The sequence below is a fragment of the Pagrus pagrus genome (genome assembly GCF_965226575.1).
Source record: "Pagrus pagrus genome assembly, chromosome: 15".
Classification (NCBI taxonomy): Eukaryota; Metazoa; Chordata; class Actinopteri; order Spariformes; family Sparidae; genus Pagrus; species Pagrus pagrus.
The window spans coordinates 101,795-125,000 of NC_140199.1; the positions used below are offsets into that span (position 1 = coordinate 101,795).

General features: G+C 43.1%; 1 protein-coding gene across 4 annotated transcripts in view; it reads right to left on the reverse strand.

Annotated features, from left to right (window-relative positions):
* The window catches only part of LOC311271004 (bone morphogenetic protein receptor type-1A-like), a 64,800-nt gene that overhangs the window by 11,245 nt on the left and 30,349 nt on the right, over positions 1–23,206 (reverse strand). For all 4 annotated transcript variants that reach the window (XM_084376329.1, XM_084376327.1, XM_084376328.1 and 1 more), the window contains one exon: positions 8,862–9,189. In XM_084376329.1, coding sequence (XP_084232455.1) covers positions 8,862–8,928 — 67 coding nt within the window. In that variant the 5' untranslated portion in view covers positions 8,929–9,189. The remainder of the gene's footprint in view (positions 1–8,861; positions 9,190–23,206) is intronic.

Consider the following 23,206-nt stretch of genomic DNA (forward strand, 5'->3'; position numbering starts at 1 on the left):
TGGTAAAGCATCTCTGAGCTGTTTGCAACATAACATAGAAAAAACAATAAGATGCAGTAACTAGCTAGCTACTAGCACAGTGTGAGGCTAGCAGGGCTGCAGCTAACTATTATTTTCAATGTTGATTAATCTGTCAATTCTCTCCTCTGTAAACCGACTCGTTCTTCTGTCACTAAAACATCATAAAATGTTCTAAAATGGCGATCAGAGTTTCATCCTAAATGTCAACAACCCAGAGATTCTCAATCTTAATAATAATTACTAAAACTGATTAACAGATTATCAAAAAGTTCATCTTTGCAGCTCTATTGGCTTCTACTGCCGCTCAAAATCATTCAGGAGACGAAAGACGATCAGACACTTAAAAAGTTTGAATTCTTCTGACATGATAACTGTGTGAAACTCTAAATGTTTATTTGTTTGTTGCAGCGTTAGCATCAGTAAAAACGGATCTCTAATATAACTGCAGTGTGTGTGTGTGTGCTGTTTCTCGTCCTGGTTGACATCCAGAGAGGAGAAGCTGCTTTTCTCTTGTTACGAGCCGTCATCACTTCTGCAGGTCGACAGGAGACGACGACACACACACCTGGATCAAATCCTCCTCCTGATACAACATCCTGTCACCTCTTTGTCCCTCAGCACCGTCACTCAATCACCTGAACATTCATCTGCCACCCTACACAACTCAAACAATCTTAAAAAACCTCTCTGACGCTGTTCAACACTTTGGAGTTCAATCCTGGGTTTCCGTTATCCGGTAATTACGAGACTTTGACCGGTAAAATCTGCCGAAGTCTGGTATTTTTTAAATGTCCGGTGAAAATATTCCCTGCAAGCACAATTTGAATTTTATAAAAATAGGTTTACTGACGTTTCAGTAAAAAAAGAAAATCACTGATTAATTATCACTCCGTCTGTTCAGAGCTTCGGGAGTATGCTGAATCAGCCATCCAAACCATTATTGGTCATTTTGGCAAAGAAATTACAGGTGAGGACGAGTCGGCTGCAGCTACAGCCCCGCTCATCGATGCCACTTGTGTGCAACGAGACGCCATCGCTGTAATGACAGCGCTCCGCGGTTATGGAGGCTTGAACTTCTCAACAGCCTGCAAAGTTCTCATCAGAGATTTCAGCGAAATCTACCCCGAGTGGGCTAAACTGGCCACGATAGCCTGCGTGATCCCTGTCTCCAGGTTGCCAGCAGATGGAGGTTTCTCTGCAGAACCGCATCAAAATAGCACAGCGAAGTCGCCTGGGAGAGAACAAGGTGACAAGACTGATGCGCATTGCAAGTTGCGGAGAGACACTGCACACTTGATTTTAATTCAGCTGCTGCACACTTCGCTGCAGCGAAAATGCGTAAAAAGTAAAAAAACAAAAACAAAAAAAAAGCCTGAAACATGTCAAGGGATTGTGTTTATATAGAGTTCATCAAAAGCATATAGCGAACAGACTTTTTTTTTTAATTTCAAGTTGGCAGCACATCGCGTTATTAAAATGGTATGAGCCAGTCCACATGTGTTTTTTGTTTGCAAATTGTTTTATCTGAGAACAGGCCTTCAAGTTTCTTTATGTTCATGTTAAAAGAGCGCATTGTGCAATATTTATTTTAGAAGTTAAACACGTGAGTCAATTGACGGCACTCATTTTATTTGATACGGCCTATACTTTTCAATAAAAAGGATTATAAATTGACATGCTTTGATATCATTCTTATATATCCTGCATATCATTTATCATTTTAAGCTTAATAAATTCAGATTAATTCAGAATTTCAAACATTTTTCGAGTAAATTGAAAACCTGCCGGTCACGTTGTCCGGTGCCAATTTCTTCTAGCGTAAACCCCGGTTCAATCACAAACACAACTGTAGAGTCGATTCAGGGACTGGCAGCAGTCCTGAGGCCATTTCTCTTACGTCATGCTTTTATTTTGAAGGCCACTTATGTCAAAGTCAAAGTGTTTACTTTAAGTTCATTTCACCACAGATAATTATCATGATGTGCTTGTATGTCAATTTAAAAAGACAAAAGCCTCGTCAGTTTAGTCAAATGTGATACAGCTCTGCACACATCTCTTAAAAAGGGTTCATGTTCGGTTTCAAAAGAGGAGAACAACGAAGAAACAAAATGATACTTAATGACCAAGTTGAATTTAAACGTTAACATTTGTCACGTTCAATTGTTGGGTCTTTGTAAGAGAATTTAAATTGTAATAAAAAATGAAGATAAAATGATTTTTCTGAACCATAAAAAATTAGAGAAGACTTTTCAACCCTGAGCATCATCTGCAGGTATTCCTTCAGCAATAACAAAGGCTAGCCTGTGTGTAGCCTGTGTGTAGCCTGTGTGTAGCCTGTGTGTTACCTGTGTGTTACCTGTGTGTAGCCTGTGTGTAGCCTGTGTGTAGCCTGTGTGTAGCCTGTGTGTTACCTGTGTGTAGCCTGTGTGTAGCCTGTGTGTGGCCTGTGTGTAGCCTGTGTGTAGCCTGTGTGTAGCCTGTGTGTGGCCTGTGTGTAGCCTGTGTGTAGCCTGTGTGTAGCCTGTGTGTAGCCTGTGTGTGGCCTGTGTGTAGCCTGTGTGTAGCCTGTGTGTGGCCTGTGTTACCTGTGTGTAGCCTGTGTGTTACCTGTGTGTAGCCTGTGTTACCTGTGTGTAGCCTGTGTAGCCTGTGTGTAGCCTGTGTGTTACCTGTGTGTAGCCTGTGTGTGGCCTGTGTGTAACCTGTGTGTTACCTGTGTGTAGCCTGTGTGTAGCCTGTGTGTAGCCTGTGTGTTACCTGTGTGTAGCCTGTGTGTAGCCTGTGTGTGGCCTGTGTGTAGCCTGTGTGTTACCTGTGTGTAGCCTGTGTGTAGCCTGTGTGTGGCCTGTGTGTAGCCTGTGTGTGGCCTGTGTTACCTGTGTGTAGCCTGTGTGTAGCCTGTGTGTAGCCTGTGTGTGGCCTGTGTGTAGCCTGTGAGGCAGGTACAGGGCAATGAAAGTCACCTTCTGACCAACAGAAACACATAAATGTACATAAAAGATTTATGAATGTAATGTGATTCTCCTGATACGAGACACAATAAAGTGTTTCTGTGTTTCCATTCTTCTCTTCATGTTGTTGTTTCACTACGTTTAATCCAGACATCTCATCCCAGTTCTCCTCCTGTTTGTTTTCCACTTTTACAACTGAAACCCTTTTCATTAGAGCAGCTCTGAAAAACTGTTGACTTCCTCCCTGCCACCTCCCCGCGTTGCCATGGTGACAAGGTAATTACCGTCGACGCTCATTAAAACCTCAAACGACCGGACGACAGAGCAGCTTAATATGACAACGATACCGACACGACCTACAACATATGAAAACCTCAAATCTAACAGACACGCAGGGAGAAAAGAGGAGAAGTGAACAGACAGTTTGAATGGAAACTATCCTGTGAGGTGAAAAGAAATAACTAATAAATGACCATGTTAAAGAGTGAAATCAGTCTCCTCTCAGTCGTCACTGGCTGTGGCAGACAAACTCCAGGAGGGGAAATAAACAGCGTTTCAGAGGCTGAATGTGTCTCCAGAGGGACTGAGGGATATTTCCGGAGAACAATGGCTGTTTGGAGCGCTTAGCGCCGCTGACAGCTCGTACAGTGCCATACAGGAAGTGGTTAATGTGCAGAGAGGAAGTGAGAGCGGCAACAATCAGCTCAACAGCTTCCTGCAGGGAGGAGCGGTGGACGGGACAGAGGGAGGTTCAGATGATAATAGAGCTGAGAGTGGAAACATGAATGTGTCTGTCTGCTTGTTTACAGCCTGCAGCTTCACACTTCACATGTGAGGCGACCACAACGTTTAGTGACACAGTTGTTTTATTGTTGATTCGTCTTCTTGTGTCATCTACTAGAGGACAACAGAGGGAAAAAGGTGTTTCAGTCTATGATGTCAGAACTGTGAAGCAGATTTACAAGTTTAACATTTCAAATAAAATCTGGTTTTCATCTGTTCCCTGTTTTCTTCTATATTCCAAACTGTGTCACACCAGTATGAAACTGTCCACCTGAGTCCTCTGGATTTAGTTTGTGTGCATGTAACCTGTTGTGTTTTACTCCGGCTCGTTTTTCTATTTCTTCCAACTCTTTTTCTTTCACCATACTTTTTTTTTAAATTTGTCACTTATTTAAGATGCAGCCTCTCTAAACAGCTGCTAGAGACCGTTCTGTTCTGTTTCCTGCTGTCAAATATATTGTTTTTATTCATTTCCCTTCAGGAATCAAAACAAGTATTTCTAAAAGTAGATTCAGATTTTTGACAGTTTTTAACATTTCAGCCTCCGATGCAGCGTTCAACTAAAAACAAACCGATTCCATTTTTTAAGTGGTAAGCCTAATTCATACTACTGCGTAAAGTGCTGTACACGGACACGGAGAGCCCTCTCTGTCGCCGGAGAGCCTGTCGGAGACCCTCTCCGTACTCTCCGGGCGCATGAAAGATTTTTTAAGTGTCCGTCACTTGAGGGGAAACGGAGACGGCAAGGGCTGTGACTGGTCCTCTAAAAATATCATTTCCGGAATTACTTTCGAAAGAGTTTGACCGGTTCGCAATCAAGACGAGAATGAATCCGATCGAAGAACGCCTAGCGGAAGAAATTAGAAAAATTCGAGAACCTTTATGTAACCTCCTTAAAGACATACAAGGACGCTTGTATCGGGGGGGAAATTGCATTGCGTATCCAGCACCACGACGGAGAACTGCGAAGGCTCGAGGGGTCTCCGTGGTTACGGAGTCGGATTACGTATTACGTAGTCGGAGTAGTATATCCGACCCTTTAAAGTTTTTCACGATGCAGCAGACAAAATGAATCATACAAAAACAAACTGATTCCAAACATTTCATGCAGAAGAGCTGAAGTCAACAGACGGAGGTGAAGAAGTGGAGAAATGAGTGGAAATTATGGTGTTCAGCCTGATGGTGTTCAGCCTGATGGTGTTCAGCCGTATGGTGTTCACAGTCTGACGGTGTTCACAGTCTGACGGTGGTCAGTCTGATGGTGGTCAGTCTGATGGTGTTCACAGTCTGATGGTGTTCAGTCTGATGGTGGTCACAGTCTGATGGTGGTCACAGTCTGATGGTGGTCACAGTCTGACGGTGTTCACAATCTGATGGTGTTCAGTCTGATGGTGTTCACAGTCTGACGGTGTTCACAGTCTGATGGTGTTCAGCCGTATGGTGTTCAGCCGTATGGTGTTCACAGTCTGACGGTGTTCACAGTCTGACGGTGGTCAGTCTGATGGTGTTCACAGTCTGATGGTGTTCACAGTCTGATGGTGTTCAGTCTGATGGTGTTCACAGTCTGATGGTGTTCAGTCTGATGGTGGTCACAGTCTGACGGTGTTCACAATCTGATGGTGTTCAGTCTGATGGTGTTCAGCCTGATGGTGTTCACAGTCTGACGGTGTGCACAGTCTGATGGTGTTCAGTCTGATGGTGTTCAGTCTGATGGTGTTCACAGTCTGACGGTGTTCACAGTCTGACGGTGGTCACAGTCTGATGGTGGTCACAGTCTGATGGTGTTCAGTCTGATGGTGTTCACAGTCTGATGGTGGTCACAGTCTGATGGTGTTCAGTCTGATGGTGGTCAGTCTGATGGTGTTCACAGTCTGATGGTGTTCAGTCTGATGGTGTTCAGCCTGATGGTGTTCACAGTCTGACGGTGTTCACAATCTGATGGTGTTCAGTCTGATGGTGTTCAGCCTGATGGTGTGCACAGTCTGATGGTGTTCAGTCTGATGGTGTTCAGTCTGATGGTGGTCACAGTCTGATGGTGTTCAGTCTGATGGTGGTCACAGTCTGATGGTGGTCACAGTCTGATGGTGGTCAGTCTGATGGTGTTCACAGTCTGATGGTGTTCAGTCTGATGGTGTTCAGCCTGATGGTGTTCACAGTCTGACGGTGTTCACAATCTGATGATGTTCAGTCTGATGGTGTTCAGCCTGATGGTGTTCAGCCTGATGGTGTTCAGCCTGATGGTGTGCACAGTCTGATGGTGTTCAGTCTGATGGTGTTCAGTCTGATGGTGGTCACAGTCTGATGGTGGTCAGTCTGATGGTGTTCACAGTCTGATGGTGGTCACAGTCTGATGGTGGTCAGTCTGATGGTGGTCAGTCTGATGGTGTTCACAGTCTGATGGTGTTCAGTCTGATGGTGTTCAGCCTGATGGTGTGCACAGTCTGATGGTGTTCAGTCTGATGGTGTTCAGTCTGATGGTGGTCACAGTCTGATGGTGGTCACAGTCTGATGGTGTTCAGTCTGATGGTGTTCAGTCTGATGGTGGTCACAGTCTGATGGTGTTCAGTCTGATGGTGGTCACAGTCTGATGGTGGTCACAGTCTGATGGTGGTCACAGTCTGATGGTGGTCACAGTCTGATGGTGTTCAGTCTGATGGTGTTCACAGTCTGATAGTGTTCAGTCTGATGGTGGTCACAGTCTGATGGTGGTCAGTCTGATGGTGTTCACAGTCTGATGGTGGTCACAGTCTGATAGTGTTCAGTCTGATGGTGTTCAGTCTGATGGTGGTCACAGTCTGATGGTGGTCACAGTCTGATAGTGTTCAGTCTGATGGTGTTCAGTCTGATGGTGGTCACAGTCTGATGGTGTTCAGTCTGATGGTGTTCAGTCTGATGGTGGTCACAGTCTGATGGTGTTCAGTCTGATGGTGGTCACAGTCTGATGGTGGTCACAGTCTGATGGTGTTCAGTCTGATGGTGTTCACAGTCTGATGGTGTTCAGTCTGATGGTGGTCACAGTCTGATGGTGTTCAGTCTGATGGTGGTCACAGTCTGATGGTGGTCACAGTCTGATAGTGTTCAGTCTGATGGTGTTCACAGTCTGATGGTGTTCAGTCTGATGGTGGTCACAGTCTGATAGTGTTCAGTCTGATGGTGGTCACAGTCTGATGGTGTTCAGTCTGATGGTGGTCACAGTCTGATGGTGGTCACAGTCTGATGGTGTTCAGTCTGATGGTGGTCACAGTCTGATGGTGTTCAGTCTGATGGTGTTCACAGTCAAAATACTGCAGTTATACGTGGAGAAGTGTCTGTCCTCCTGTCCGTCTGTCCTCCTGTCCGTCCTCTTTTAGTCTGCAGTTTGCAGTTTGATGACTCAACACTTTCCTGGTTTGACCTTTTTGTCTACAATAAACAACCACAAGCTTTAAATTCTGTACGACATACAAAACTATGAAGTTGACTTTAGGGAGAAACTTAACTTATGTGAATATGTAGTTGTAAAAGCAATTACTTGTTTAAATGATCAAATGTTTAAATGATGTTGCTGAATTGCTGTTGGGTTATTTTCAGTCATCTGTAATTTATGGTTTTATCTATACAATATTGGAAAACAGTAAAAAATCTCTGAGGTGACGTCTCTAGTTTGCTGGTTTTGTCCGATGAACAGCCTAAAATCAAAAATATTCAGTTTACAAATAAAACTGGAGTGCATCTTTATCAGATCTAATTTGTTGTGAAGCTGCTGGAAACAAAGTGTTCTGCTGCTTTTAGCAAAAAACTTTATTTTAACACACAAATCCAGAAGTTACTGCCTCAATCTTCTCAAACACTTTCTGTTCATGTGTGTGTGAACGTCTCAGTCAGGATAAATAAATGTGCTGCTGTGTGTTCACAGCTGCAGGCTCATTTCTGAAGTCTCTTCATTATCAGCCAATTAACACTTAATCATAGTTGGAACAAAAGGCTGCTGATAAACATCTGTGTGTTCAAGGAGGAGCTACTGATTATACAGGAGGGGCTCAATGACTCTTTATGTTAATGTCCATCTGAAAGTACTGCTTATCTCACTGAGGACAAACTGAAGAGTTAATGAGTAACTCAGCAGCTGAAACAGGTTCAAAGACTGAAACCAGGATGAGAAATCAGAGAAACCACTTGTGTGAAGGAACATGAACCAGGGTCCAGAGTCTAAATCAAGTCCCTGTGACATTATTTTACCCCAAAAATGTCGCTGCTGTGGGGTTGTACTTTCCAGAAGTGCAGGAACTTTGCAGCACTGAACATTTCTGATTGGTCGACTACTTGCAGTAAAATTCCCGTTTGTTTGTTGATTGGGCTTCGACACATCACTACGGAGTAACAGAAGATGCATCGATGATCACGTGGTCATGTGTAAAAACATTTGCCTCTTTTTAATACGTTACTGGGCTAATTTGGCTCATCTTCACTGGTCTTATGCTGCAGTGGAAATGCAGACAACCAGCTCAAGGAACTTTTCACTTAGTTTCTTGAAAATGAGTTCCTGAGATTAAAAGTTCTGGGTACTTTGGGCAGACATTAACATGAGTCTGAGTGGCCACTTGTGATCAGATCTCACTGCAAATAAACAGACACCATGGTTTTACACAAAGAAAGAATGAAGTTCATGTAGAACATTTGTTCAATTTACAAGAAGGAATAAATAATGAAGAATCTGTCAGAGACAGAGTTTCACAAAGTTTATAAAGTTTGTTTTAACTCAACAACTCTTAAAATCACTACATTTGTGAATGGAGTCTGGTGATGTTGTGGTTACTGGCTCAGTGGTTGGATCAGTTGAAACAGAGTGTTCACAGACAGCTGCTGCTGACACTGACGGGTTCAGAGAGACCAGACATGTCATTTACATCACAGTGAAGCACCTGGAGATCAGACAGACTGAGATACATTCTGCCTGTTGTTGTGGCTTCATTTGAATGTCAGATGAGGCCCGTCCAGTGTGGACTGTGTGGACCGTGTGGACAGTGTGGACCGTGTGGACCGTGTGGACCGTTAATGCCACAGTAATGAGTTCTAAACACTCTGGTGTTTTCTAGACTGCAGTAAAAATGTATTTTAATGTCTTACCATCAGTTCTGAGGGTCAGCAGGAGAGCAGCAGCCATCACAGCCACACAGAACGTGAGACCTGCCATCCTGCAGCAGGACTGGATTGACACTGGGCCGGACTGGGCCCAGACTGGGCTGTGCTCTGTGATCAGGAGCTTCTAGTCAGCTGGTCAGAGAGCTGGATTGAGGAGTCTTGATAAAAGTCTTTAATCCACAGCAGGAGTCAGGAGGTGGGGAGGAGAAGGAGCTGGAGGACAGCAGGAGGGATGGAGGGAGGAGACGGAACGGAGGCAGGTATCACAATATCAGGTCCTCTTCTGTCTCACTGGATCTTTGGGTCCAAAACCCTGAAGAAGGAAAGACACAGAAAATAAACTTGACCCCAACACAAAAGGGAGAATAAATAACAAAAACATTTTTAAAAATTGGTATCGGTAATCCACCAAATTGTTTTATTAAACATTGGTGTTGGTAAAGCCCCAGAATTTCCATATCACTGCATCCATTTTGTTTCAGCCTCAACTGCAAAACATCATTTAATCCAGCTGTCATTAAAGTGGCAGCTCTAATAAGGTTCAAGTAGTTCGGTTCGGTTTGGTTTGGCTCGGCTCCCTCCCTCGCCCCCCTCGTCCTCAGCGAGCTGTGACCCGCTGACCTCAGCCGGCCCGGCGCTGGCCTCCGACAGTCCAACTAACTACCAAATTATTTGTCCTGGGATGTTCTGCAATTATAGGCGCTGGCCCTGCGCAGCACTAATAACGGCATGTCGCAATTAGTGGGCGCCAAGAGGGGTGGAGGGTGTGTGTGTGTGTGTGAGTGAGTGCGCGTACGTCTATGAGTGTGTGTGTGTGAGTGAGCGAATTAGCAGCGATGCACGGCCGGTGTCTGTCACTTTTCATTTGCCCGGGGGGGACAAAGAGGTCCGACCTGTGACCCACTTTTCACACATCTCTGGCTGAGGAGGCAGAGAACAAAGACACACACACACACACACACACACACACACACACACAAGCATCAGAGTGTGTGTGTGTGTGTGTGTAGGTGTGTGCATGTGTGTATTATTGTAAGTGAATGAGGGGGAGTGCAGTTGATGTGAGACAGCAAAAGTGTGTGTGAGAGAGTGCCAAGTGTGTGTGTGCGCGTGTGTGCATGCCAGTGTTGCTATCAGAGCGAGGACGTGTCTTCACCCAGGGGACATTTTGTTCCTCAAGACTTCAAATTACTGTTTGAAGGTTCAGCTTCTGGACATTTAGTTGTCATGGTTAAAGTTCGTGTCAGAGGCGAGGACATGAGTTACATCAATGATAGTCCTCACAAGACGAGAAAGACAAACGTACGTGTGTGTGTGTGTGTGTGTGTGTGTGTGTGTGTGTGTGTGTGTGTGTGTGTGTGTGTGTGTGTGTGTGTGTGTGTGTGTGTGTGTGTGTGTGTGTGTGTGAGAGAGAGAGAGAGAGAGAGAGAGAGAGAGAGAGAGAGAGAGAGAGAGAGAGAGAGAGAGAGAGAGAGAGAGAGAGAGAGAGAGAGAGAGAGAGAGAGAGAGAGAGAGAGAAAAGGAGCTTGTGAACCGTTTGTGCCTGTGAGGACTGAAGGTATTTTGGGGACATCACAAACTGTTTCCTCCCAGTTTGTGATGTTCAGTCTCTATAAACTTCAGCCTTTGTCCCTTTAACAGTCGTTCACACATTCAGACTCAAAGCTGGGACAGTGACGGTCTCTGTCCTCTGATGTCATGTGAGGGACAACCAGGTGAGAGCCAATCACGCTCAGAAGCAGAAGCAGAGAACGGTTTACCACTCTGGGATCACTTGATCACAGATACTGTTACCAGTTAGGGTTATAACTAGGCCTGAGCCTAGGCCTGGCGATTTTTAAAAATCGATTCTCGTACGAGAATCGATATTTATTTATTTATTTAATTTATTTATTTATTTTTGCACGACCAATCTTTATTGTACGACCATGTTTTCTGTGCCATTACACTCAACATCAAGTCAAACCGGCCTGTTGTGTTCGTTTCTTCACACTGGTCTGTCTCTTTTTTTTCGTCATCTGCATTCCGCTTCCGGAAATACCAGCACATGGGTCACCATAGTAACCTGAATGCGAGCAAATGCACACAACAAAATGGCGGAGCGCAGCGAGCCGAGTACCTCCACAGAGCCACCTGAACTCTTTCCCCCACCGCCCCACTTCAGATCCAACACATGGAGTCTATTTGGTTTTTATAAAAAGCAGGGAACAGGAGAGCTCGACATGAAGAAAGCTGTATGTAAACTTTGTCGCGGTCAAGTCGCTTACTGCGGTAACACCACAAACATGACGGCGCACATTGCTCGCCACCACCCTGAGAAAAAAAACGATCTGGGGAAAGCTAAACAGCGGCCCTTGGCAGTGCAGCAGACAATAGATTCAACTCTCCACAAACTCCCAGCTGGATCAGACAAGGCGTCGAGGGTAACTACAGCAATTGCGCATTTCATATGCAGCTGTCCAGTTGGAGGAGAGGATTTCAGTCCAGAGATTTGTACATATAAAATGGTCAAAAACAAGTTCTTGAGTGGAAAAACAGCCTATACAAAGAGCCAAAGACATACAACTACATAAACCTGCATCATTTCCAAGTTTAGGGCTTTAAAAACTGAAAACAAATATATTACTGGATTTGAAATCTCATTGGCTGTGTAGACAAGTGGGTCTCTTGTCTACTTGATCTCTCATTGGCTGATGTGAGCTCTAGGGCAGGCATATAAGCTCATGTCTGCTCAAATGAGCTGCCATCTCAGGATCACTGGTGCAGAGGGATGATGGAGTCTGCTGTGAAATGAGGAGTCTCTTTACAGATAAAAGCATGAAAAGCATCCCAGATTGCAGGTTTGGTGCCATGTTGTCACCACTTAATGACTGAATGATTGATAGATAACTGATAACTGTATTAATCCCCAAAGGGAAATTCGGTCATCATAGCAGCAGGTACATTTAGTACAAATACAATAAAAATACAAGGGCAAATATAGACGCAATAGAAACAATAAAGTACTGTATACAATATGCAACAAAAACAATAGAATAGAACGTTCCTAACAATAGAATACTATATACAATGAAATGCTTAGGTAGTTATGAAATAAAATACAAATAAAAATATTGAGGTAATTAAAATTAAATGTTGAGGTAAGTGGAACATAAGGTGCAAGAGAAAAAGGTGCAGGTTTATGTACAGATGCAGGTTTATGTACAGAAATAATATAAAGCGCAGTAGTTGTGTGCGTGTTTCGTGTTTTGTTATGTGAGCGTTGTACAGTCTGCTGGCACCGGGTAGGAATGATTTCCTGTGCCGTTCCTTAAGGCAGCGGGGTTGAATTAGTCTGTTGCTGAAGCTGCTCTTTAGCTTGTCCAGAGTTTTGTGGAGGGGGTGACAGACATTGTCCATGATTGCCAGCAGTTTTGCCAGCATCCTGTCCTCCGCCACCTCCTCCAGGGTGGCAAGATGAAAACTGTGTTTAGGACTAAATACGTTACTGAAATTGATCTAGTGGACATTTGTGAATAAGAGAAGACAGTTTTTGTTGGAGTTTGATGTTCTCCTGAGACACACAGACACTTTATCGGTGAGTTGGCAAAACTTGTTACGTGCTAGTTTGTTAGCTTGTTTCTTTGTTGATTGAACCTTGCTTTTGTGGTTTTATCTTGAAATGGTTTGGAAGAATAGAATCCCGAGCATTGAAACTTTCTAACAATGTATGGCATGACTATACACTTAAATTAAAGTGTTAGCCTTTTTGCTGAGCTGTATTTGTGTTTTTTGGGGAACTATAGGTTGATGGTGAAACCATCTCTGGTTTGAGAAACAGATCTATTAGTCCGAAGGTTTGTTAGACCTTGAAAGGCCACACAGCTGTTTATAACACTGTATACAGTATATCAGACTTTATCTTTGGTAACAACATTTGAGAAGATGTTTATGTACTGCTGGATGCGTCCAAAACTTCAGGAGGCGACTGCAATCAGATATGATGCCCACACACAGATGAGCTCTGAACCTTTAGATCTATTCATGTGCACATACGGCTGCTGTCTGCTCCGTTTGTCCAAGATGGTCCCGTCTGAATCACAGGTGCTCATTTTCAATCAGGAATGTGCCTCAGAGACAGACGGGATGAAACAGAGGATTAGAGCGTGTGTCGGCGTCAGTGTGTCGATAACAGAAAGTGGAAATATCTTCACCTCGCTGCCACAACAAAACCTCAAGTTTGTTTGCTCCATTTAGAGACCAACAACAACATGTGGGAGATAAGACGCACAAAGACACATTCAGACAGACGGGGGGACGGAGGAGGACAAGACGAGACAGGTTCAGGAAGGACCGTCTGTTGTGAGCCCCCAAGACAGGAAGCTCACACCCGTCCTAAATCACCCGACACATCCACTTCCCTTTGAAAACACCAGGTAAGATGACTGCACACACACTTAGTGACTGATCACGACAATGAAAACAGGAAGGTACAGTCAGAGTGGAGGCTGAAACACCAGAGACTCACACAAATAAAATGTCCACTCAGGAGATCAAATCCTGTCAGAAAGGGTTAAACAGATTCTCTGGGTGTCAGGTAACTTTCACTCCTCCCCCTCCTCCCCCTCCTCCCCTATCCTCCTCCACCCCCTCCTCCCCTTCCTCCTCCTCCTCCTCCGAGTCATGTTTAAACATGTCTCTGATCCTTCGGTCTGCTTCTCAGTCAAACAACAACCTCCTTCTTCCCCCAGCAGCAGCTAACAGACGATACAGACATTTTTTTAATGCTGACACCAGAGTCTCATTTCTGCGGACTCATGTTCTTCAGCTATCAACAACATTTACGGCAGGTCGAGCTGTTTAAGATGTTCAGATCTTCATATAATCAGGTATCATGAGGAGTGTTGAGGTTGAGGCCTCCTGTCTCCCTCCTCCTCGTCTCGTCTCCTCAGTTAACAGCAGTTAATGTAGCGTAGCTGCTCTGGCGAGCTGGATGTGACATCAGAGTCTAGGAGGAGGAACATTCAGCGTGACGGGAATGAAAGGAGGTATTGTTAGCCATCCCACCTGTACAGAATAAACCGCCCTTATAGGGAACCACTGAGCCATAGCCAGCCCCCCCAGGGGAAGGAATTTGAGGTCACACCGCTCCGGGGATGCTGGGAAATATGGAGGGATAGAAACCCAAGCAGTGGGTTAAGACGTGTAGAAGAAAGAGAGCTCTTTAAAGGCTGCTGGCTATAATAACTTTTCATTTGGCTGCAGAGGTAGCCAGCTATAAAAACTATTATGTCAAATGATATTACACTGCCATGACTGCAGAGTCTGGAGGAGGACTTTAATAAAGGAAATGCTCCGAGTTATACTGTGATTACTTTATTATTACTAAGATTAGTCTCCTCTATGACTACAGCACATGGATCTGTTTCAGTTTACTACAGAGCAAGGCACCAAAGCAGTTACAGGTTCAATTTCCAGAACGACTATCAGAAGAAACGTTGTAATACTGGTTTGGTCAAGATTACAAAACAATAGCTGCTGACCAAAAAACTGAGATGGAGGTCCACTTAGATTTTTGAACCACATCACACAAAAGATGTTTTTGGCTGCTGGATGTGTCCAAAACTCCAGGAGACAACTGCAATCATAGAAGCGGTTCTGTTCCAGTTCAGAAACCTTATCCTGAACCATTCAGACCATTAAGATGAAAAATAAACTGGTCTGGAATCCAGTGTTGGTTTTCCTTGACCTGAAGTGTGAGTCAAAATGGGCATGTCATATCCTCGAGTAGAGGTTTAACAATCCATCTATCTGGACTGATATATTGATCTGATCATTGCAAAGTGAAAACATGGATCCATAGCATCATTTTTAAGATGCACCTTTACTGACTTTACTCCACCTTTAAACAGAGCTAATGCAAAGCAGGTAGCAGCAAGAACAAGACAATGACGATGTTGACACTCTGGTCAGGAACAAATGGACTTGGAGAAAGGACCAACAGGCAGTCTCACTCAGCAGACTGCCAACTTGTTTTGCTCTCGATACGACAATATTAGCTGATTTGTTTCAACAAAGTTAGGCTGATTTACAAAAAGTAAAAGGCCAAAGTTGTTCAAAGTTGCTGTTAAGATTTTGTTGTTTTTGTGTGTTAGTGGAGACAAAGTAAATTTTACTGCACTTATCTGCTCACAATTATTTTTTTTCTCTTCTTTTACAGCCAAAAGCAGAAAAGAAAACAGTGGCAGGTTCTTATGTAGCTGTGTCACATCAGCACATCATATCATATGGTCTCGTATCATATCATCTCATCTCATATGGTCTCATGTCACATAATCTCATATCATTTGGTCTCATATCACATAATCTCATATCATATGGTCTCATCACATAATCTCATCATTTGGTCTCATATCACATAATCTCATATCATATGGTCTCATATCATCTCATATGGTCTCATATCACATAATATCATATGGTCTCATCACATAATTTATTTATTTATTTCGGCATGTTATTAGACAGTCATCATCACACATCATCTTAGTTAAAATAAGGTAGTACACATGGCCGAAAGGGAAAGCGGGAGAAGCAGATGCTTATCTAGTCCCGCCCCCATAATCTCATATCATTTGGTCTCATCACATTATCTCATATCGTATGGTCTCATCACATAATCTCATATCGTATGGTCTCATCACATAATCTCATATCATTTGGTCTCATCACATAATCTCATATCGTATGGTCTCATCACATAATCTCATATCGTATGGTCTCATCACATAATCTCATATCATTTGGTCTCATCACATAATCTCATATCATTTGGTCTCATCACATAATCTCATATCATATGGTCTCATCACATAATCTCATCATTTGGTCTCATCACAAAATCTCATCATTTGGTCTCATATCACATGATCTCATATCATATGGTCTCATCACATAATCTCATATCCTATGGTCTCATAACATATCATATGGTCTCATCTCATATGGTCTCATATTGATCACAGGCCCCTGAAGAGAACTGAAACCACATCGAATTGTGGCAGACTTTGTAATATGAGCAAATATAGTATCATTGTCCAAAGTATCTATATAATAACACATTGTGTTGTAAATTGATTTACACCCCTAGCTGGTACTCTAGATGGCACCAAGGCTCCAAAATTCTTGAACAGAACCAGTTCAACAATCAGCACATGCTGACGTGTGTCATGTTTCACCATTCAACTGGTTCGGCTGTGGAGAACATTCAGCCCGGTCTTATGAAAGTTTTAAAAGCGATCACAATGATCCTGTGATGTCTTTCTTCTTACCTTTACTGCTTATATTTGTTATCTTTAATCTATTTATTGTCTTTATTCTTTTTACTGCTCAAAATCTTTTTATCAGTTCTTAATTCCTTTGATGTGATGTTGTCTTCTGATTGTCCTTTACAGATTTTATTCATTTATTTCTAATTTTCCTTTTACTTGTAGTTAATCATATTGACTTTTTGTGTTTTTACATGTTCTGTTCTGCTTCTTGTCTCATCTCACCTCAGACCAGGTTTATTCTGTAATAATTCTTCCTGAGTTTCCTGCTTTTGCTTGTTTGTCAAAGCACTATGGAAACTGTTATCAAAAGGTGCGACAAAAATAAAGTTTATTATAAAATCATTATCATTTTCAAAATTGAGCCATAATGCCTTTCCCCCGCCCCTATGGAGAGAATTTTGTTCCTTTATTATTCAATCAAATAGAATAGATTTGAAACCAAAAAATAGATTTGAGAGCAAAAGAGAGTAAGTGGCAATCAATTTTTTTTTTTTTTTTTGAGATTGAAACAGAACAGGTTGCAATTGAAAAAAGAAATATGAGAGAGCATATTTCTTCAACTTCAATCAAAACTCAAAACCATTTTGCTTATAAATCAGTCCTCTTTGCTTTCAAGTTAAAAGCCTTTGCTTGCAGATCAGTCCTCTTTGCTTTCAAGTTAAAAGCCTTTGCTTGCAGATCAGTCCTCTTTGTCCTCTTTGGTTGCAAATTCTAAAGTTTTGCTTGTGAATTCAACTGCACTTGATGGGCGGGGCCTACGCTGGTGGATGAGGGAAGAGTTTCTATTGGCTGGTTTGACCTGGCTCCAGCGCCAGCTACACCTTCCGCATTACACCCACTTCCCCCTTGTGCTGTGCTGCTTGGAGGTAGAGTTTAGATTCTCTGCCCAAGCCTGGGCCCGGACTACCACTATCCTCGGGCCGGGCCGGGCCGGGCCCTTGATCAAGCATTTGTGTATGTTTTTTTTTTTAATCATTACTTTATTCATTTGCGATCCATTCCGTTCTGAATAAACAAACAACGCAGTGCACATGCTTCGTCCTTGTTGCATTATTCATTAAGATAAAGGTAAACAGACTTCTGTAGTTCAAACAACTCGGAGTTGTAGTTGAGTGTCAGTTATAACAGCCCACTGTAACGTGGGCTGGTGAAGGGGAAGGTGATGGTCCACTTTAGTGCGGTGCCTCCGGTTACTCAAGAGACGGCAGGCAGCATGTGGGGGTTTCCACACGGCACTTTTATTCATAATACTGACCACACCATGCCAGGTCTCTGCGGCACTAGATGTTACAGGCATACATGCAAACGATCCAGGCCGAGGTTCTTGCACCAACACTTTACTAAATAAAGACAAAATAAAATGTGGAGTCTTCGCTCTGTCGGCAGCATCCTGTCTCATGGGGAGCGGAAGTACACCTGCTCTTCTTCATCGTGCAGGTTACATCACCCACTAAACAAAAGGAGGCTACATTGAATAACTCTGACTGTTGCGCTGTTAAAATTGTCAGGTTTAAATCGGGCTCGGGCTCATAATTACAGTTAATGTGTCGGGCCGGGCCGGGCTCAGACACAACGTACACGGGCTCGGGTAGGTCGGGCTTGATTTTTTGGGCCTGATCTAAGGTCTACTTGGAGGCAAGTTGATAGCCTGTTGCTCTTGAAACGTTTCCCATAAGTAATGAATTGCGCTATATATCGTTAGCTACAGCCTGCCGTACATTCACAACAACAACAACAACAACAAGTAATGAATTATAATGCCCTGCTGCTGCAAGCACACTGATTAGCAGCATCATGGTTGTCTCTGCTAGTCACGGCCTGAGCAGAGTAGCCTAATGAGTGAGTGAATTACAGGGAGGCGTATACAACGTAGGGCTGTGATTTAAACATTTAGTGTTGCATGGTACTCGCGGTGCCAACATGTCACAAACAGTGGTGCTGAAATGTGCGTTTCTCTTCTATAGCCTACACATTCTACATCTCGGAGGTCAAAAGCATCATTCAGTGTCATTTAAGTCGTACTGTCTGACGCAGCTGCTCCTGTATAGACCAGTAATGCTGGCTGGTTAGAAATATGTGCGTGAATTTGTTAAATTATTCGTGTGTTTGTTGACATTAGAACAGCTGTAGTGAGAACGGAGCCGGGAGTTTAGTTGAGGTAGTTTAGTAATCCACGGTAGTACTGTTGTGTAGGAACCGTGACATGTTGGCACCGCGAGTACCATGCAACACTAAATGTTTAAATCACAGCCCTACGTTGTATACGCCTCCCTGTAATTCACTCACTCATTAGGCTACTCTGCTCAGGCCGTGACTAGCAGAGACAACCATGATGCTGCTAATCAGTGTGCTTGCAGCAGCAGGGCATTATAATTCATTACTTCTTGTTGTTGTTGTTGTTGTTGTGACTGTACGGCAGGCTGTAGCTAACGATATATAGCGCAATTCATTACTTATGGGAAACGTTTCAAGAGCAACAGGTTATCAACCTACCTCCAAGCAGCACAGCACAAGGGGGAAGTGGGTGTAATGCGGAAGGTGTAGCTGGCGCTGGAGCCAGGTCAAACCAGCCAATAGAAACTCTTCCCTCATCCACCAGCGTAGGCCCCGCCCATCAAGTGCAGTTGAATTCGCAAGCAAAACTTTAGAATTTGCAACCAAAGAGGACAAAGAGGACAAAGAGGACTGATCTGCAAGCAAAGGCTTTTAACTTGAAAGCAAAGAGGACTGATTTATAAGCAAAATGGTTTTGAGTTTTGATTGAAGTTGAAGAAATATGCTCTCTCATATTTTTTTTTCAATTGCAACCTGTTCTGTTTCAATCTCAAAAAAAATAAATTGATTGCCACTTACTCTCTTTTGCTCTCAAATCTCTTTTTTGGTTTCAAATCTATTCTATTTGATTGAATAATAAAGGAACAAAATTCTCTCCATACACCCCTAGTGTTCACTTCCTGTTTATCAAAAGGTTTTGAGGTTCAGTTTCGAGCCATAATTCTCACTTTTGAAAAACTACACAAACAGTAAAACATGATATGGATTTCCTGCCATCCCTTCACCTGTCTGAACCTCATCTGAGTCTGAGTGTGGGACTGATCCAAAGAATTACACAAATCTATTAGTTCAAAACACCTCGAGGTAATACTACCCTTTGAAAAGACCGTTTGTTTGTTGGGAAAATGTTTTACGATATCAACTTTTTTGGGAGAGAAACAGCTCTTTCATTTCAGCTCCTCACAGATCTGCTCAAAAGCTGTAAAATGACAGTACACCTAATGAGGGGGAGGGTTTACAGACATTAATAATGTATCTAACAATTCCCCCTCCACCTCCTGGATGGACTGCAGCGTGAGGGGCCAGACATCAATAATCAAGCCTTAATGCGTATCCACTTCCTGCTGAATGGCGGCAGACTAAATAAACGACAGTGAGGCCTGATTGGAGAAGCGGCGGCCTCCAACAGCTCCTGAGCTTTACAAATAAATGCAGTAATGAGGGAGATTGGGAACGGAGCTGGTGGTGGTGGAGAATATGAACAGACTGTTTTCCATGTACTAGTGCTTCATCTGTAGCTTCTTGTCAGTCCAATCTGTGACTTCTATCAATTAAGATTTCATAGTAATAATTTTGCCTACAAAATGTTAAAAAAGGTGAGTCATAAATATATTTTAAAACAGTCCAAAAAACCTCAGTTTACAAAGATAATCAGCAGAAAAAAAAGCAACAAACCCCATTTAAACAAAACTTTTGTCATTATATTTTTGTATACGATTTCAGTTCACTTCAGTTCACATCACTGGGATTAATCAGCAGCATTAAAGGGGAACTACCGTTTTTTACAACCTGGACCTTATTTCTAGCATAAAATATGATCATTTACTCACCCAGATAACTTTGGTGTCATTTGGAGTCGTTCGGACGAAATTAGATCCAGTGTAGCGCCGCGTATATCCATATAATGTGAGTGACGGGGCACTGAAGCGCAGCCTCTATATAACGCATTATCTGCTGTGAAATTAGTTCATTTCACCAATATTTTGTCATGATACGCTCGTGCTATTCCCCTCTGAGTCCGGGCTCATCTGTTATCAACATCCGGGGTCAAACTAGCAATAGCAGCTACAGGTAAACAAGCCAGCTGTCGCCGGTGCGCGCAGCTCAGAGATGACATCATCCAGGTCAGAGGTAGTAGGTCAACCTACAGACCCCGGATGTTGACAACAGACGAGCCCGGACTCAGAGGGGAATAGCACGAGCGTATCGTAACAAAATATTGGTGAAATGAACTAATTTCGCGGCAGATAATGCTCATAGAGGCTGCGCTTCAGTGCCCGGATCACTCGCATTATATGGATATACGCGGCGCTACACCGGATCTAATTTCGTCCGAACGACTCCAAATGACACCAAAGTTATCTGGGTGAGTAAATGATCGTATTTTATGCTAGAAATAAGGTCCAGGTTGTAAAAAACGGTAGTTATCCTTTAAGCTTGGCATTTCTGCACTTCACTTCCCAGAAAACAGACAATCAACAAGTGTGGGAGGGACGGTGACGGCTGCTACATTAACTGCCCCACCCCCCATATTAACTGCATTTAAAGTACACTGAATTACTTGCGACTGCTTCCTGTCTGCAGTGTAGCCACTGATGTACAGACAACTATCAGTGGATCACTTTGACACTGAGGAAACTTAAAAACATGAAGATTCTCAGTGGAGTTCTGCAGTTAGAAAGAGCATCTTTTTTTCTGTCTCTTCTAAATAGATTTTTGAATAAATCGTGATGACATCACAAAATATTATTTCATTATCAAGTTAAATTCAGCTACATTTAATATGTTTTAAGTCCATTAAGATAAACAAATATTTGTCTCCTGCTTCATGTGCGCTCCAAATGTGTCGGCAGCTTAGAAAAGTTAAAAAAATGATGGTTCTCAGGCAGGTTCGTGGGAAGAAGAGTCTTTTTTCTATCATTTATAATCAGATGGATGATTATAATCTGGGTCATGTCTGTGTGTTCAGATTATGGCTCAGAAGGTTTCAAACAGATCCTTAAAAAACCTGATGGAGAACAACCTAAAGTCTCCAAGGTGACAGACAAGACCAGGCCACCAAATTACAGTCACATTTTTGCATTTTTAGACCAATAATGTAGGAGTAAGATGCAGTTTTCACTTAAATGAAGAGTCTTGTAGCGGTATACCAGTTTCCAAGTATACCATAGTACAGTAATAGACAGAAGTGTACTGTGTACATTTGCTTATCTCCTATTAGCTTCTAGTTGAAGCGTAAAAAATATATACATATTAAGTTTTATATCTAGTTTTATGACTGTTGGGACATAATATTTTGTTAAAGGTGCAATATGTCAGAACTGAAAACGTTTGATTATTAACTAAAATCATCAACAGAGTAGTGAAACAACAGTGTTGACATTGTGTCAAAAACCTCTATGATGCTGACTGAAGTTAGCATGCTAACCAGCTAGCCCCAAGACACTTTGCACGTCATAAGGTGATCAAGCTTGGAGCACCAGGGGAGTGTTGTTTACAATCGGACTGAGTCCAGGCGGAGTCGGAGCCCAATGAGCTGCGAGCATCTGTGGCAGCAGGCGGCCGGCCAGAGAAAAGGTGGTCCGTGCTGAAAATCTCTCAACTTTTCAGAAAGGCTCTGGTGACGTCACCGTGGCTCTTTTTCTTTCTCCTGGCCTCGACGATAATATTTACTGTATTTGTGTCTCCTATGTGCCAGTGTCCATCATACAGCGGCAGCTGTCAACATATTGTTGCCAGAGTGACAAAGACGCAGGCGCAGCATTTTTCTCTCAGCGCACAAACGCTTCATGAACGCACAGTCAGCGCTTTTCTGCCCGGAAAAAACAGTGAGCACAAGCCCTCACCGATCAATCAATCTTTATTTGTATAGCGCCAATTCACAACAAAAGTCATCTCATGACACTTTCCAAATGAGCAGGTCTAGACCATACTCTGATAATAATAACAATTGTGTGATAAACCGAGATTTGTTATCGTATCATGAAAATCTCATACTGTTGCAACACTAGAGCCTCGAAAACAGCTACAAGACCGCAGAAGAAGATATCACCTTACAGGAACAGAAGCCTGAATGTGCTGAACTAGGCAGGAAGTATTTTGTTGTTATTCTTTACTGACATTATTTTGAGTTTCTTCTTTCTTTCTCTTTCTGCCAACACTTTACATTTCTTTACATCCCAGAATCATTTTATCTGTCTTTAACTCTTCCTCCTCTTCACGTTCTCTCTTTTTCTCTCATCTTACCTTGTCTTTCTTCCCCACATTCTCATTTCCATCTGCTGCCCTCACATTTCTCTCTCCCCCTCCACTTTTCCATCTCCCTTACTTCCCCTCCCTCCTCTCTCCCTCAATCTTGGCCCCGTTCCCCATCCCCTCCAGGGGCCCCTCCTTGCAGGCGGGCCTCTGGGTGCTGCAGCAGCCTCCCGTTGGTGTCGGCGCCCTGCCCGACATGCCTTTCAGGGCCTGGGAGACTGCAGGCCAGACTTTCTGGCTCCACTGCCATTGTTTGCTTGGCTGCTCTGTGCTTCATCCCCGGCGATGGATTAGCATAAGAATACCCAGAATACCCCGAGCCACGGTGAGCGGCACTGCGGGCCTCTTCCTCCCTGCATCTTCTGCCTCCTCTTCCTCACCAACATCCTTTATTTAATCCCATGAATCTTCTTCTTGTTTGTTGTTGACACATTGTTTCTTCTCCTTCGCCTTCTTCTTCACATTTAGAGGATCATTTCTAAAAAGATCTTTGGTAGGAACTTCTTGAGTTTTTGACCATAGTGGGAACTGAACCCTCACCCCGATACTGTTAAATGAATTAGATTGTCATTTTTTGCTCCATATATTGTTTTTGTAAGAGATTTAAAATGTTTAATTTATTGATTATCAGAAAGGAAAGGAAAACAGCCAATAAACAACATTAAATTCATAATAGTGACTCTACACAATGCTCAAATAATCAGGAAAACT